The sequence below is a fragment of the Bombina bombina genome, chromosome 11, assembly GCF_027579735.1.
Source record: "Bombina bombina isolate aBomBom1 chromosome 11, aBomBom1.pri, whole genome shotgun sequence".
Classification (NCBI taxonomy): domain Eukaryota; kingdom Metazoa; phylum Chordata; class Amphibia; order Anura; family Bombinatoridae; genus Bombina; species Bombina bombina.
This window is the reverse complement of record NC_069509.1, coordinates 46,715,169-46,733,101: the sequence shown is the minus strand read 5'-3', so window position 1 is coordinate 46,733,101 and position 17,933 is coordinate 46,715,169. Positions and strand designations below refer to the sequence as shown.

Below are 17,933 nucleotides of genomic sequence, written 5' to 3'. Positions count from 1 at the left end.
TTGCAGGGGCTAAACACATAGAAAGTAGGGGTCTCATAATGACACGTTCTAACTAAGTACAGCATACCATTTTTACATTAGCTTCTAGACTGTATAGAACTTTTTTATGTTAATTATGTTCTGTAAATTGCAATTCTAAAACATAATTACAATTAAACAAATAGTGCTGTAATTTGAACCCAATGTTTGTCTTTAAAGGGACATGAAACACAAAATTGTTCTTTCATTATTTAGGTAGAACGTACAATTTTAAACAACTTTGCAATTTAACTTCTTTTATCAATTTTGCTTCATTCTCTTGGTATCCTTTATTGAAGGAGGAGTAATACACTACTGTATCTGCAAGCCAGTGATTAGAGGTACATATGTGCAGCCACCAATCAGCAGCTATTTCCCCGTTCCTGTGCATACCTAGGTATGATTTGTAACAAAGAATAACAAGAGAACTAAGCAAATTAGATCAAACAAATACATTGGAATGTTGCTTAAAATTGTATAATCTATCTGAGTCATGAAAGAAAATTTTGGGGTTTCATTTCACTTTATCATTTACTGATTTATTTATTTTTCCTTAACACGGGCTCAACCCAATGTACAATATCACTGCGCAGTAAATCAAACACATGAAGCTTTAGAGTTTAACTTAATGTTTAATTTTAATAAATAACTAGAACAGTTTTCATTTGGTTTTCTCGCTTCCGTATTTTTGCTACAAGCTGCAACTCCCTCTGAAGACTGACAGCAGGTTAATGTGACTCTGCATTTTACAAAACACAGACTATGTTTTTCCTCTTATGCAGGAGAGAGAGAGACTCGTCCATCGTTAGAATGCTCCAGGTTGAATGATGAATACTTGGCTTGTTAAAGGGAGGGGAGCGCTATAAAAAGAGACAATAATGGAAGCACGACTTAAAAAGGCATAGATAAACAGCCCAAAAAAATCCTGTAGCGCCTTTGCTGCAACTTTTGAACCCCAGGGCCTGAAGGCTTTGTTGAAAAAAAGTGGGTAGCTTTGGCACTGATAGTGATGAGGGTGGAAGGAGGAAGAAAAAATGAAACAAAAAAAAGGAAGAAATAGGAAAGGGGTTTTGGGCTGAGATCTTATCTTTTCAGTAAAAAGTTGAAATCCTTTTACTTTGCAATTTCTTTTTCTGTGGAAAGAGATCATAAAAAACATAATTATACAAAGGAAATTTTAAATGCAATTAAAGAATTTGTGATTTTTTTTGTACAAAAAGAGTCAGCTCCTCTGTTGTATTGTCTAAATTTAATTTAAATTCCAAATTGGCTGCCAGACACAAAACAATTCTTTGTATCTGGCACTAAGTTAAAAAAAAGTAGCACTGCTAACATTTTTAATTCATCTTCATTCACTCAAGTTGATAAATGGAATTACTCTTGGCAATCTATGTAATGTTATTAGTTTATTTATGTATTTAACTTTTATACTCAACTGCTCATTTTTTTGTTTTTAATAACGGCCCTTTTAATTTGACCCAGGAATTTGTTTCTTTATTTTTTCATTGTTTTCATAATGCCATATTTTATTTAAAAGGGGTGGTTAGTGATAAAAATAATAATTAAAGGAACATGAAAACCAAAAATTTTTTTTTACAATTCAGACAGGAAATACAATTTTAAACAGCATTCAAATTTGCTTCTATTATTTAATATGCTTAATTCTCATGTTATCCTTTGTTGAAGAAGCAGCAGCAGCAATGCATTGCTTGGAGCTAGTGAACACACTGGGTGAGCCAATAAGGTGAGGCATATATGTGCAGCCACCAATCAGCAGCTCCTGAGCCTCAGGAGCGTGCATGTTCCTGCAGCAATATATGGTAGCAATTTTCCAAGAATGTTATCCATATGCAAGAGTACTAGATGGCACTAGATGCCTACCTAGGTATCTCTTCAACACAGAATACTATGGGAATTTATCATAGAAGTAAATTGGAAACTTTTATTAAATTGTATGCTTTGTCTGAATCACAAAATAAAATGTTTGGGTTCCCTTTAAGGAGACAGATATTTTTAAATAATAAACAGTTATCATATATTTTGTTTCACATAGTTGCTATATATCCTTGCGTTATATGGTGATATAACATTTAAAAACAATAGATTTTGCTCTAATGGTTTATAACAATCTATCTCACCATATAAATAACTAAATCTTTCTGTTCTACGTCTAAAGCGTTCTAAGCAGGAGCTGGCTACGCAGACATACTAGGTTCAAAAAAGGAGGATAGAGGAACCTAAAGATACAACGCAATCTTGCTGTGGCTCTGATTAACTGATTAAACTGGAAACATTAATTGTTGTACGCAGACATACTGCACAAACAAAAACAAAGATAAACAGACCTCTTAACTGTGTCTATGGCAGACATTTAAATACACGTTCTTATATGACAACAGATACGTTCTTCTGAAGTTACCAAAAAACACTGACAGAACGGAAGTAAACCACAGTGAACAGTTATGGAAGTGAAGGGATGGACCATTTAGTCATTCAGTAAATTTCAGATTTGAGTATGGAGTTATATATATATATATATATATATATATATATATATATATATATATATATATATATATATATATATATATATATATATATATATATATATATATAAAAAACATATATTATAATGAGTAATATACTGTAACAGTGTAATCAAGTTGTAGTTGTGTATATAAAATCATCACGATGTTAGGGATATAAATATTGAAAGTACAATGGTGTAAATATAAGGAATTTTGATTTGAACGAATGTGCTAAAGTGAGTTTGACCCTATAGTTTAATAAAACAACATAGTGATGAATACATTGTTAGTTTTTAAGGATTTGATGCGCATAATGGAAATGTAAGAAATAAAAGGGATGGAAATGGTAAATAATTAGGGAATGCATGATGATGAAAACAGGAAAAGTTGGACTGATAATGTCTAAAATATTGGAAATATTTGAAGAATTATAGTGAGAACATTGGGCAAGAGGTTGTGAGGCACAAAGACAAATGGTGTACACGTCACATGCAATGAATTACGGGATACCTGTTAGACAGGAACGGGGAGGTGGAGAGGAAAGGATTATGCTATAGGAAAGGATAAAAAAATGAATTTATTATGGATTAATTAAAGTGATAAAATGATAATGATTTATTAATATAACTCATCCAGACCTTAAGGATAAAATCTTATGAGTTTTGAATCAAAATTTATAAATAATTTCTCAAATTTTAAGAATGTGAAAAAATATATTTAAAATTGCTATCATATTTTCCATTAAAGGGACATGAAACCCCCCAAAAAATATTTCATGATTCAGAAAGGGAATTCAATAAAAAAATAAAATAATCCAATTTACTTCTATTATCTAATTTGCTTCATTTTTAGGTATCCTTTGTTAAAGAAATAACAATGCACATGGGTGAGCCAATTGCATGAGGCAGTTATGTGAAGCCACCAATTAGCAGCTTCTGAGACTATTTCGATATGCTTTTCAAAAAGGATATCAAGAGAATGTAGCAAATGAGATAATATAAGTAAATTGGAAAGTTATTTAAAATTGCATGCTCTTTCTGAATTATAAATTGGGTTTCATGTCCCTTTAATTACAAAATGTACTACTGGTGATTTAACATTGAAAATTACTTTCTTAGAATGCTTCTTATGTTTCTAAATATATTGATACGTAATTAGAGGAGCACAATTTGTATTCAAGTGTTTTCATTGTTCTAAACACCAGGATGGTAATGGTATGTACTTCTCCATAGGATGTATTTAAAGGGACATGTTGGCATTTAAAATACTGTGGTTGCTTACAGAAGCCATTCTGTTATTCAATATAATACATCTGTGGTAGCTGGCATTGCTGTTTATTTAGTATTGTAACTAACACCTTTGAGGATGCAGATATAATTTCATTATGGAGATATAGTCAAGGCTCTACGTTCCATATCAGGGAGCGTAGATGGTTTCTGATCTAGAACAACCACAGCCATCTATCTCTATGTTATTCTATGCAACTGTTCACTAATGAATGAGTGGATCTCATTAGGTTTTTGTAGCTTATTAAATACCTAGCGTCCTAAATACTCAGGTCTCTTCTAAAGGAGGAATAATAAACTACCTTTTAGAAACAGTATGGCCTTTTCTATTAACACCATCAAATTTTTAATCATTGACTATCCTCTAAGATTTATATCATAAAGTTTGGATGAGTTGTTTTTTTTAAAAAAAAATAAATAAATAAATTGTTACAATGGAAATAAAGGAATACGAAGAGTAAGGGAGAGATGAGAGGAAAATTAGTTGATTAAGAATTTTGTTAACCAAAGAAATTAATCAAATTTCTTTTTAACAAAATCATATGGCTTGTGTTTTTTTTTTAATAAACACTGCTGTTTTCCATGTATAATTATGTAAAATAACTTGGAATAAAGAATTATTATAACAAAAAAGTGGGGGTACTTACGTTCCAAGTAGTTACGAGCGACGAATTTCAAAACTTCGTCCAATAGGATGACAGGGAAGGAAATTTTAAGGACAACGAGCCACTTAGAAACATCAAGTGGGGTCAACTTGAAGATCATCTGGTGGCGGAAAAAACAAATATATTAAATATATAACAAATACAATTACAAAGCCAAATATGTCCATAATAGATTCTAAAAAGCTGCAGACATGCTAATTATGGTATGTCCAATAGTTTGTATCAACATTCATACTGTTATTTCTTTAGTTTGGCCACATTTTAAGTTTATAATTAGTAAATTATTAGTCTAGTTATTAATCATAAGTCTGGTTAATTCATATTCTGAGTTGAGGTTGTATGTTGTGTGTTTTACTTACAGGGAGTGGGTCAACATAGAGGATAAGGAAGTGGAGGGACATGGAGAGGCAGATGGAGCCCAACAGCCAGATATTCACCCATGGGGGCATCCTGATCAGTGACTGGTTTTCTGACAGACTGCAAGAAAAGGACAGAGTGTGTGAGAATGCAAAGTGAGAGCAAAATGGTAGACTGTAGAGGGGTGGTTGAGTCTTTTGATTACAAAGAGATAAGAATACAAGTCTTGTAAAGCTAAAGATAGGATGAGTGGACCAAACAAAATAAATAAATAAATACAAGTAATAGAATTGCAAAGGATCAAAATATGTGCTCACCTGTTGAGAGCATTGCACATTTCAATGGTGACAAGTACTGACAAGGCCATTGTCATGGGCACTGGAGATTCAAAGACGTGACATTCCAGACCCTCAAAGTCAGGGTTATCTTCTGTGCACTGCATGAAGTGGCTCTAAAGAGTAAAGTGGAACATGTCGTTATTAGAAATATATATATACTGTATATTTATATATACATAACTATTTATATATAGAAAACAAGAGAGTAAAAAAGAGTGAGTAAGTGAGAGGAAGTAAATAAGAGAGAAAAAATAAGAATGCACATGAGAGTTAGAGAGAAATAGTGAGAGTGTAGGAAAGAGAGAGAGGTTAAATGAATAAGTAAATTAATTAGTCTCACCAGCTGGTAGAAGGATACTTCAGGTCCATCATCAGAATACATGAACCACCAAGCAGCTGCTCCCACTGTGGCAGCGCCCACATAACCTACGTAGGAGGGAAAGACCGTGAGTTACTCCTGGTTGATACAGCTCATTGAACAAGTTTGCGGAGTCAAAATAAGAGAAAAAGACTTGGTATTTATTAACACTAGGTTTATCCTTACCTCCAATGGCCATGTAACGGAAAAACAGCCATCCACTAATAAGGGGCTCTTTGGGGCTACGGGGTGGTCTGTCCATGATGTCAAGATCAGGGGGATTGAAGCCCAGGGCTGTGGCTGGCAGACCATCTGTAACCAGGTTTACCCAGAGCAGCTGTACAGGGATCAGAGCCTCAGGAAGTCCAAGAGCAGCAGTCAGGAAGATACTGTACGAGAAAGGCAGAAGATGATGAATACGTATTGGCAAATAGGACAGATGACAGACAAAAGCAAAGAAATGTGATGTTTGAACATGATGGAGTGGATAGAATGAGTGGACACACACATTTAAAAGATGGACTTAATGATGGAGAATTTACTGCATTTAAGGATGGGGAAATTACTGCATTTACAATTATACTAAAAAGTAATAAGAATGGAAAATATGAATCAGAAAAAGCAAAAATTAGTTGAAGTAAAAGAAAAATGATTGTAAAGAAAAAAATAGTTGGGAAATAAATGTAGGTTGAAATTCATCCATGGGATTTAGCTGTGCTAGATTATATGTAAAGCTATATTGAAGGGAGGGGACAGTAAGCATGGAAAGCAACACTGCACTCACCAGACAACCTCTCCTACGTTGGAGGAGATGAGGTAGCGGATAAATTGTTTCATGTTGTTGTAGATAGCACGACCCTCTTCTACTGCGGCCACAATGGTGGAGAAGTTATCATCAGCCAACACCATCTCAGAGGCTGTCTTAGCCACAGCAGTACCAGAGCCCATAGCAATACCAATCTCAGCCTTCTTCAGAGCAGGGGCATCATTGACACCATCACCAGTCTGCAGAAGCAAAGTGGCAAATAATGGTTCAGAAATGTGTGGAAACCTGAAACAGTGACTACACAAACCTCAGGCAAAGCAATGAAAATGGTCCCTAGACACGTTACTGATAAAGAATATTGGCACAATTAGCAGTTGCTTTTCGATGACTGTCTTGGCACATCCATTACTTGCATATTAAGCAATTTTGTGCTGGCACATTCATCAGTTGCTTATCAACTGGGATTATAGAGATTACCCTGGATTTTAGCTAAATAAAATGAATGGTCAAGATTAGCCTAATGGTTATCTTTCACCATTTCTATGTTTGTACAACATTTATTGCATTGAGCTTATCTATTAAAGTGTGGGGAGACAACAGCTAATTTTCCCATTAGGTCCCACAAATTATTGGTATTGTAACCTATAGAATAAAATATTTACCCTAGTAAACGGCTTTAGGGTTTTTGGTAAACAAAAAAGAATAGGCTATATATCCTAATGGATTTAGCTAAATAAAATTGATAAACTATATTGGCCTAATGTTTCTGTTCCATTTATGTGATTGCATGAAAGATATTGTTTACATCTTACACAATAAAGTGTGAGGCGATAGCGCAACATTTTAACAATAGGTCCTACAGAATTATAAAGGAACTGTAAGTCATGGGGTGCAACATATAAACTAGTAAAGGTTTCTTCAAATGAATAAGGTTATGTACATTGTTACAAAATACAATACTCATCATTATTGCCTTTTGAAAGACCTACCATAGCTGTGATTTCATCAAAGGACTGCAGGAACTCTACAATCTTGGATTTGTGTGTTGGCTCAACTCTGGCAAAGCAGGAAGCACGTTTGACAGCTTCTCTCTGTTCTGCAGGGGGCAGGTCATCAAACTCACGTCCAGTGTAGGCACGTCCAGACACATCGTCATTTTCACCAAAGATACCAATACGGCGGCAGATGGCAATAGCTGTGCCCTTGTTGTCACCAGTGATCATTATGACACGGATTCCAGCTTCACGGCACAGTTGGATTGAGCCCACAACTTCTTTACGAGGGGGGTCCAACATACCCACGCAGCCAACAAAGGTCAAATCAGCCTATGATCAGATAAAATAGTGTTATGTCTAAGTCTGCATATTTCAAGTTCAGACGTAATGCATAGTACAACAAATTCTGGAGTATATTCTTATCATTTAAAAAAATATAGCAAATAATTTATCTACAAAAGTGGGGAGTTTGGAGGAATAAGTCTTGATAACTTTTTCCAAATAATTCAAATATATCCTCTAGTTAGAAAAAGATTGAGGATGCCAAGCATAGCAATTCTCTGGTTTATTTCATTTCAAAAGAGTACTCTAGCCTTTTCTGTAGACCTTATTAAACAGGATCTAGCCTACCTCATATTCAGCGAATTTGGTGGAGTCTTCCAGCAACATATCTTCTCTCTTTGGTGGAGTGTCTCTTGTGGCTAGAGCCAGACAACGTAGGGTGTCTCTGCCTGTGCCCCACTCCTTGATCACAGAAAGGATCTTTTCCTTGATAGCAGGGGTGAAGGGAACGCGGGTTGTGCCAACACGAACATAGTTACACCTGTCAATCACACCCTCTGGGGCACCCTATAAGTAGATAAAATAATTTGTTAAAATTAGCAATATTACAGGGACAGAAGAACAAATTGTATAGCTGACTCCACCATTCCTTGCTTGTATCTTCTCAGTAATCTCTAAACATACCTTGACAAACATCTTATTTCCAACAGCAGCACGAGATGATTTGGCAGGGGAGCAGAAGACAGACATAGACTTTCTGTCTCGGGAGAATTCAAGGGTGAATTCTTTCTTCATCAGCTGTTTGATTACCTGTGAAAAAGGAAGCAAACATTTGTGGGTAATTAGGACATTTATTATACTTTTTTTGGTCCGGACAGATTAAATAGACAGATATATATATAGAGAGATAGATAGATAGACAGATATATATATATATAGATAGATAGATAGATAGATAGATAGACAGATAGATATATATATGATATATAGACAGACAGACAGAGAGACAGATAGATAGATAGATAGACCCAGTAGATATAGAGAGGTAGTCACATATTAAAATAACATGGAACCTTTATTGTTTGTTCAAACAATTAAATTATACATTATAAAGTAGCTTTAACATATACAGAAATGTTAAGTGCCATTAATAGTGTTGTACTTTAATACAGTGATTTCTGATCATGGCGTTTGGGCAAATCAGAGTGTTTTAAAATTGAGCTAAGGGTGTCATGATAATAAGAGTTAATGTTGAGGAAGAAAAGATTACACATTTCTCCTTGTATCTTTTTTGAGCACAGTCTATTAATCTTCTTTAGTGTCATACATTAATAGACATTATCAGATGTTGTCTATAGATCTCAACTGAGGGTAGTTTTTACATTTTATTACCCTGGGGTGTCATGGACATATATAAAATAAATTTTCCAGTTAAAAACTGGAAAGTATGACAGAGATTTCCAAAAGCTAAAAAAAGAATATACGCCATTGATTTTAAATATCTATTTCTGCATATCTTATCTATCTATCTATCTATCTATCTATCTATCTATCTATCTATCTATCTGTCTATCTAGTTATTTTTTTATATATGTCTGTCTCTAATGCATTTGGTTTTGATAATATATCTATATAGTTCAGGTCATATTTATCTATTCATTATCTATAAGTCTATTTATCTATTCTATCCTTTTAAAGATACTAATGTCTTGGACAATGAGCCATAGTTGTTCATAGCACCACTTAAATTATAGGCTACAGCATAGCTGTATATAATACAGTAACAGCAGGTGCTAAGGATAGTATGTTACATGTTGTGCTGAACTGGAGTTTGGTTTCTAGTATATGACAAACAGAAGGCAGGTGTCTGGTATAGGGCATTTCTTGACACATTGCAGGCAGTCAGTGGTGTGTTACATAATGAGTTATCTATGGAAGCAAGCACTTGGCATTTCTGGGTATTTCTGGGAATGTGAAGGTTATAAGCACTGACAATAATAAGCAAAGACATAAAAAGTGTGTCAATTGGTACTCTATACGATAAAGTAATATAATGATAGGTGTTTTAGCTATAAGGTTATTAAATTGCTGTATACAAAGGGTTTATGGGAAATTAAAAGGCATTCTGTTGGCGCTCTACAAATAACCAATAATAATAATACATTCAACATTTATTCTCCCTGCAAAATGTTTAATTAAAGTGACAGGAAACCTCAAAAATGTAATTCATGATTCGGATAGAATTTACAATTTTAAACAACTTTCAAATGCACTTTTATTACCAAATATGCTTCATTCTCTTGTTATCCTTTGCTGAAGGAACAGCATTGCACTAATGGCAGCTAGCTGAACACATATAGTTAGCCAAACACAAGAGACAAATGTGTGCAGGCACCAATCTCCAGCTAGCTCCCACCAATGTGTAGTGTAGGATATGTGCATATTCATTTTCAATAATGGATACCATGGGAACCAAGTACATTGGAAAATAGAAGTGATTGTAAAAGTGTCTTAAAACTGCATGCTCTTTCTGATTCTTGCAAGTTAAATTATCTATTTTGCCTGCTTTTGCTTTACAATTCCTCTGAAAAGTGTCTATCATGGTAAATTTCAACAGAACCCTCTAAAAAAGTGATCTGTTAGATTCAGAGTCCAAACTTCATTGCATTTGTCCCTAACTTACCACAGCAAAAGAGACCAAACACATGGATTCCACCAGGATTTTAAAGGGTGTATCCCTGAGCTGCTCTTTATTTGCAAAATGTAGTAATGAAAATATAAAATTATTTTACAGCATGTCTTTTGCAATGCAGTGCTAAATTGGTGATATATGTGAATAATGTAATGCCCCTTTAAATACTGGTTATTTAAGGGTTTCCAGTACTTACAGAGTTGCAAGCATTGGCACGCTCTACTTTAGTCAGACTTCTAACTTCGGTGTTAAACACGTTCATCTTCTCAACCAAAGTTGTCAGGGCAGTTTCTGTGGCTTCTCCGACCTTTTCAAATACTCCTTTGGACTATAAACAAAAAAGATATTAATAATACTCATTTCAGATAGTTTTACTTCTTTACTAAGCTTTTCATTGTCATTCTCTAAACTCAAGCCATACCAGAATCATTAGTGTTTTTCACAGGGATTTCACTAAAAAACATATTTGTAAATCAATTGTGGAAGTGTAGAAAATATTGTGTTAAAGGGACATTAAACACTTTGACTTGGTAATATAAAATGATACAGTATATATATATATATATATATATATATATATATATATATATATATATATATATATATATATTTGTAATATAAAAGAAATAACATCAAAGCTTTTTAGAAAACTTGATAGCGTTTTTAAACTATTGCTGTTTTTTGCAATTTATTGGGTAACCAGCAGAGGGCGAATATCAGTCAGTTAAAGGGACATGATACTTAAATGTTGAAGCACTTGAAAGTGATGCAGCATAGCTGTAAAAAGCTAACTAGAAAATATCACCTGAACATCTCTATGTAAAAAAAGGAAGATATTTTACCTAGAAATTCCCTTAGTAGCCACATCCCATTGAAAAGGGTTTTTTAAGTAGCCAATCAGGATGCTAGTCCCAGGACTTGTTAGGGAACATGCATCTAGTATGTGCAGCAGTCATGTTATTGTCCTACTCAGTGTAACTAAGTTTACTATCGTGAGATTTTAGTGAAATTTCATGAGATCACAGTAAAATGTGACCTGAGCACTGAAAAAGCTGATTGGCTCTTGATTTTGTTTTTTTCAAGATGCAGCTGACAGTAGCTTAAAGGGAGATGAACCCCACATTTTTTTCTTTCATGATTATACAATTTTAATTTTTTTCCAATTTATTGCATGGACACATTTCAATTTGAATTATAAGCATTTTTGCAATATACTTCCATGAGCAAAAATGCTTCTAGTAGAAATTATTACTGTTTTTCTGCAGCATACGCACATATCCTGTGAGGGCCGTGCACCAGCATTCAAACAAGACACCTTCTCAGACAGTCAGCAGTAGCTTGTATGACACAAATTTTGTTTTCAGAAGCAATACACACAACTGCCAGCTCTCTGAGGTGTCTTGTTTGAATGCTGGTTCACGGGCCCTCACAGGATATATGCGTATGCTGCAGAAAAAAGTAATAACCTTTTCCTTGAAGCATTTTTGCTAGTATATTACTCATTTCAATTTTGACCTTTCTATTCCTTTAATTCTCTTGGTCTCCTTTGTTGAAGGAGCAGAAATGCACTACTGGGAGCTATCTGATCTCATCCGTTGAGCCAATCACAAGAGACAAATGTGCATAACCACCAATCACAAGCTAGCTCTTACTAGTTTAGTATATGTGCATATTCTTTTTAAACTAAGAATACAGTTCATTTAAAAATGGAAGTGAATTTAAAAGTGTCTTAAAATGATCTGCTCTATCAGAATCATGCAAGTATAATTCTGTCTTCCCTATCCCTTTAAGGATAGCTATTCACAGAGCACTTACTGTTTAGAGCTGAAGAAAAATATTTTCCTTTTTTTATATAGAGATGTTTAGGGGATATTTCCTTGGCAGCTTTTTTCAGTTGTGCTGCATTACTTTCAAGTGATTTAACATATGGGTATTATGTCCCTTTAAAAAAAAAATGTATACCAATAATGAATAGTATAAAAATTAGTAAATAAAACACTTCTCAGTATGCTCTCCTTGATAGCAACAACAAAGGAGACCAATAGAAAGAGGGTTTTTTGGTAGTAGAATTAAATTTGATTATTTTTTAAAAAAAAAAAGTAAGATAGCTGGACCATTACAGTTTAATTTTGTTTTACATGTTCCTTTAAATCCAACATAATCTAAATTTAGCAACATTAATGTATGTAGTTTTGTATGAGATATTTAACTTGTTGACATTTCCAGTATATTTAGTGCATGCAGTCAGGCAAGGAGTTAGGTGAAAACTGTAAACTGGTAGAGGTGGATTTAGTTTTCTTTACCTCATTGAAGTCAAGAGAAGAGTCATTGCAAAGTGCACAGATTGTAGCCAACTCGACTAGACCATCATACTGGCCGGCCTTCACAGGCTTATCATTCTTCAAACTGACAGAGGCACCACGGAAATAGGTGAAAGATGGAAAAGGGGGGTGATGGAATGACAAAAAGAAAGATGGAAAAAAAAAAGAATTGAGGCATAAGGGAGAATATGGATGATGTAGAGGAAGCTGCCACATTTGTAAAAAGATTAAAAACATTATAGAAAAGCAAAAGCATTCACAAAAAGAAAGGTTAAATTAACAGAGTGAGGCAGACCACGTGGAAATGATGATTAGGTGAGAATATTGCAAGCAAGATTTAGATAAAATACTAAATGTGATGGGAAAAATAAATAGAGAGAAAATATGATTTGTTCAAAAATATCAAATGAGATTAGGAGATGGTGTTGCATTATTGGGGTGAATGAGGCAAAATGTCCCCAGCACACACAGACAGGGCTGGATTTATTGTTATGTACCATAGATAACCTCGTTCACTCAGATTATCTCCTGTCTGCCTTTAGAGTGATGCAAATTTAGAATCCATTAATTATTGCTACTACTATTAATTGTGCTGTAGTAGTGACTGAGTAATCTATCCCTATAGGTGCCTTGCATATGGGTCATGAGTAGAGTAACCAATCAAAATAATACAAAACCATTGACTACTCACACTTCTCCCTCTGGGGCATAGGTGGAACCAGTGATGGAAAATTCGTTCAGAGAGCAGGCATCTCCATCAACTTTATCGATAACGAACATCTGAGGAACACAAAAGGCACAAATATGAGACAAAGGATTTTTATTTGGGGTTTATAGAATCTTGCAGTGATTTTTGATTACATTGCAGCTGTAAAAATGCTATAATTTAGAGGATATTCTTTATAAATGATCAGTTATTTGGATATGCTTCTATCACTGAAGCGTATACTTTTACATTATTTGCTAAAGAGAAAATTATTATTTAAATTATTTTATTTTGCAGGATTGTTTCTATTTGGTACCAGCAAACTATACCATGAACAGATGTGGCAGAATGTATAACTCTCATATAAATAGACAGGAGATTATGTGTACAAAAATGTGATGTTGTTACTACATATCTTGATGCTTTCTAGACATAATAAATAAAGCATCAAAATTCACAGAGATGTTTATTATCAGAGCAAAATAAGACAATCCACCAGGCTAGGATTTTAATAGTTACCCCCCAAAAAAATCAAATTAGGATGGTATTTAATGGTACAGACTATTTGTCTTTATTTAAAATAATTAATTTGCTGTTTAAGATTTTTAGCTTAATACTTTTTAAATATTGATTTTGTGTAAGTCACTGGACGTTTATGCACAAACTACACAATATTTAATTTATTAAATTCTCCCGTTAACAAGTTCATCATCTATGAACCTCATAGCAGCACAGTGCTCAGATCTGGCTATAAAGCTATAACCTATATACACTCCATTAAGGATATTATGTTGAGTATTAAAACTATTTAGATATTATAATTATTCCAACAAATTAAAGTAAAATTAAGTAAAAGTTTTGGAAAATACAAAAGAAAAACCCAAAAGTTTTTTGTCCCTGCCATTTTTTACATGATTTTTGAAATGTCCAGATTCAATTTAATATAGTATTACTAAAAGAATGATAGAGTTTTTGATAGGTACCATAGAATGGATGTATGAGTAGACTTACCTTGCAGACGGACATCTGGTTGGTGGTCAGGGTGCCAGTCTTGTCGGAGCAGATGACAGAGGTACAACCCAGAGTTTCTACAGAGGGCAAGCTCCTTACAATGGCATTCTTTTTGGCCATACGTCTTGTACCCAGGGCCAGACAAGTTGTAATTACAGCGGGGAGACCTATAATTAAAGGGAGAACAATATGTAGTGCTTGATAATTCTGCAATCTAAGAATTTAAATGGACACTAAAGTGAAAATTAAACTTTCATGATTCAGAAATAGCATACGATTTAAAAAAACAAACAATAACTTTCCAATTTACTTCTTTTATCAAAATGTGCACAATCTTTTATATGCCCACTTTCTGAGCTGCCAGCTCCCACTGAGCATGTGCAAGAGTGCACAGTATATAAGTATATGTGTTTTGTGATTGGCTGATAGCTGTCACATGATACAGAGGAGATAAAACTTTACTTTTAAAAAATAAAATCTACTTATTTAAAGTAATACAAGTAAATCTTTTTATTATGCATTTGCATTGATTATGCAGTTCTACTGTATTTAATGGTCTTTTAAGGATTTCTTGTAAAACCTAGGATTATGGGGAATTTCAATGTTTAGAGGTTTGTTTTGTAAGAGCCGACCCCGAACTGCAATCACATCCATGTTAGTGAAGCATTGTTTGAAGATGCTTCATTGATAGTGATCTTAAGCCTTAGTGTAACTTTAGAAATCTCTGAGCTTGGGGTTATTGGGAAGATGATAAAAGTGTTGTGCAGTTCAGATATTTCATGACATTTAATATCTTATGTGGCTGTAATAAGAGGTGAGAAGGAAAACAATGATATAGACAAACCTTCGGGGATAGCAGCTACAGCCAGAGCCACTGCAATCTTGAAGTAGTAAACAGCGCCTTTGATCCAAGAGCCACCATGGATGGGGTCATTAAAGTGTCCAATATTAATCAGCCAGACAGCAACGCAAATGAGAGAGATAACCTTGGACAGCTGTTCTCCAAACTCATCCAGTTTCTGTTGAAGTGGGGTCTTGTCCTGTTCTGTGGCTGCCATCTCATCACGGATCTTACCAATTTCAGTGTTGGCTCCAGTGGCAATGACCACACCAATAGCCTTACCAGAACCTACGTTGGTACCCTGAACAATAAAATAAAGGTAATTAAACATAGACATAAAGAGAAGACAAGGAGATTGATATATGATGAAATAAATTACACTAAAAAGAACTGGAAAGAGTTGGAGAGATCTACACCAGGGGTTTTCAAACCTGTTCTCAGGCCTCCCTAACAGATCAGATATTCAGGATATCTGAACTGGAGCATAGGTGAAATAATCACCTGAATAGTAAATGTGGTTATTAACCTGCTCTCTCCCAAGGTAATCCTAAAAATCTGTCCTGTTAGGGTGGCCGGAGGGCAAGTTTGAAAACCCTTGAACTACACTAAAGAGAAGAACAAAAAGAGATAAATAAAAAGAGGCGATTGGATGAAAAAAGACTCCACCACCAATTTTTCTCTTCATGTTCCACTATCTAAAATTTCAATCCTTTAATAGCTTTGTGACCTATATGTTTTAGATATGTAAAAAAGAAAAGAGAATAACAGATAACAAAGTTAAACCGGCATGGAAGTCACAATTAAATTTTGTTGATGAAGCGTATAGTTTTACATTTTTTAATTTACTTCTGTTATTACCTTTACCCCTTTATCTTTGTAACCTTTATTGAAACTTAGCTTAGCTCATGAGAGCATACTGCAGTAGGCTCAGTAGAGTGAAAGTGTCTCTTGAGCACTATATGCAAAACATTGTTGCAAACAACACTAGTGCCGTACTGAAGTCAGGTGTATGCTGTAATGGAAACAAGCTAAGTTTCAGCAAAACATACCAAGATTAATAGGTAAAGTTGATAAATGTAAAAGTAAATTGGAAAGAGAGTTTAATTTTGACTTCCATGTGTCTTTAAGGTGGAGAGACAGATGTTACTTACAGAGAACAGCATGTTTTTCTTGTCCTGGTTGACAGCTCTGAGGTCTGGGACAGCATCTGTGTGCTTAATGACAGAGACTGACTCTCCTGTGAGGGACAAATGCTCAAAGTTAGATCTTCATGAAGGAATAAGAGGACTACTCCAGAAGTTGCACAAAACAGAAGGATCTGTTGACCTGGTTACCGTACCTGTCAAGATGGACTGATCAATACGGATGGTGGTTGACTTAATGCTGATGAGTCTGATGTCAGCAGGGACTTTGTCACCAACTACAGGATAGAGGGATCATTTGAAAAGGTTATTTTGAGAATAGGCGCATATTTCTTTTTTTTTATATTTCGGTCAAAATGGCACCTGAAGTTGGATAAAGTTTTTTCCCATACAAATCCTCAATAGAACCTTGTTTTTTAAAAAGGTGGGCTATGGGCACATTTTAGTTACATTATATAATATGTAGATTACTGATCAATAACAAAGCATATAATGAAATATAATATATATATATACACACACACAATTTCCCCCTAATGATCTGTTTTTTTCCCCGTTGTATTGCCAGTAAAATATATATCCCTGTATCCATTTATTTTATTGGCATAATAAAAAAATAATGCTTTTGTTTTATTTAAAATTATCTTTATAGTAATTAATTTAAAGGCATAAATAAATTTAAAGAGTAACAAATTGGAACACTTTGACATGTTTTACACTGGTCCTTGACATGTTTTACGCTGGTCATTGCGCACAGCACACAGCCCTAAATCTAAGGGTCTCTCTGCTTGATAGCAGGTGCAGTACATTGAAATATACTTATATTCAAAGACATTTGTGGCCCTTATGTACTCAAAGCCTGCTATATAACACATAGCCGAATGTAATAAAATATATATATCACAGATCATCATGACATCATGTTTATAAGCATAAAAGTTAAAGAGAATGATTCATATAAGGGAGCTAGTTACTTGGAGACATTAGGGGGGATTTTATACATGAATATAGAGAAAATCCAATAAATAAGGAGATGGTATACTGTGTAATAAGTTTATTTAATAATAATTTGACTTTATTTTATTGTTGGCTATTACAATAGTTCTCTTATATTTTTATGTACAATATTTCCGGAAAAAGAGAATAGATTTTAACAGAATGCCTTTATCTTACAGAAACAAACATATGGACTTGGCTTACAGGTCTATATAAATAATATATTTTTAAACTCAATAAAATTCAAAACAATATATAAAAAATAAAATAATTAGAAGGTAGGGAAATAACAATTATGTAATATAGTTTTAATTTTGTTTGGGTTTACGAAATAAGTTACCACTGTTCTGAAATACATTAATCAAAGCTAAGGGTGCATTAAAGGGACAGTCTAGTCCAAAATAAACTTTCATGATTCAGATAGGGCATGTAATTTTAAACAATTCTCCAATTTACTTGTATCACCAATTTTGCTTTGTTCTCTTTGTATTCTTAGTTGAAAGCTAAACCTAGGAGGTTCATATGCTAATTTATTAGACCTTGAAGGCCGCCTCTTCTCTCAGGGCATTTTGATAGTTTTTTTTTACCACTAGAGCGTGTTAGTTCATGTGTGTCATATAGATAACATTGA

The 17,933-nt window shown here is 34.0% G+C and overlaps 1 protein-coding gene across 2 annotated transcripts in view; it reads right to left on the bottom strand.

The window, feature by feature from the left end:
• Nucleotides 1-630: 630 nt before the first annotated feature.
• The window catches only part of ATP2A1 (ATPase sarcoplasmic/endoplasmic reticulum Ca2+ transporting 1), a 28,821-nt gene continuing 11,518 nt past the window's right edge, over nt 631-17,933 (bottom strand). The window contains exons 6-23 of one of the 2 annotated variants that reach the window (XM_053695028.1): nt 16,504-16,584; nt 16,316-16,401; nt 15,168-15,465; nt 14,324-14,490; nt 13,298-13,386; nt 12,589-12,691; nt 10,482-10,613; nt 8,278-8,403; nt 7,942-8,160; nt 7,306-7,641; nt 6,335-6,555; nt 5,737-5,939; nt 5,533-5,618; nt 5,172-5,305; nt 4,857-4,974; nt 4,480-4,597; nt 3,057-3,097; nt 631-1,151 (exon numbers count right to left, since the gene is read on the bottom strand). In XM_053695028.1, coding sequence (XP_053551003.1) covers nt 3,093-3,097; nt 4,480-4,597; nt 4,857-4,974; nt 5,172-5,305; nt 5,533-5,618; nt 5,737-5,939; nt 6,335-6,555; nt 7,306-7,641; nt 7,942-8,160; nt 8,278-8,403; nt 10,482-10,613; nt 12,589-12,691; nt 13,298-13,386; nt 14,324-14,490; nt 15,168-15,465; nt 16,316-16,401; nt 16,504-16,584 — 2,522 coding nt within the window. In that variant the 3' untranslated portion in view covers nt 631-1,151; nt 3,057-3,092. The remainder of the gene's footprint in view (nt 1,152-3,056; nt 3,098-4,479; nt 4,598-4,856; nt 4,975-5,171; nt 5,306-5,532; nt 5,619-5,736; nt 5,940-6,334; nt 6,556-7,305; nt 7,642-7,941; nt 8,161-8,277; nt 8,404-10,481; nt 10,614-12,588; nt 12,692-13,297; nt 13,387-14,323; nt 14,491-15,167; nt 15,466-16,315; nt 16,402-16,503; nt 16,585-17,933) is intronic. The other variant, XM_053695027.1, reaches the window with a different exon arrangement.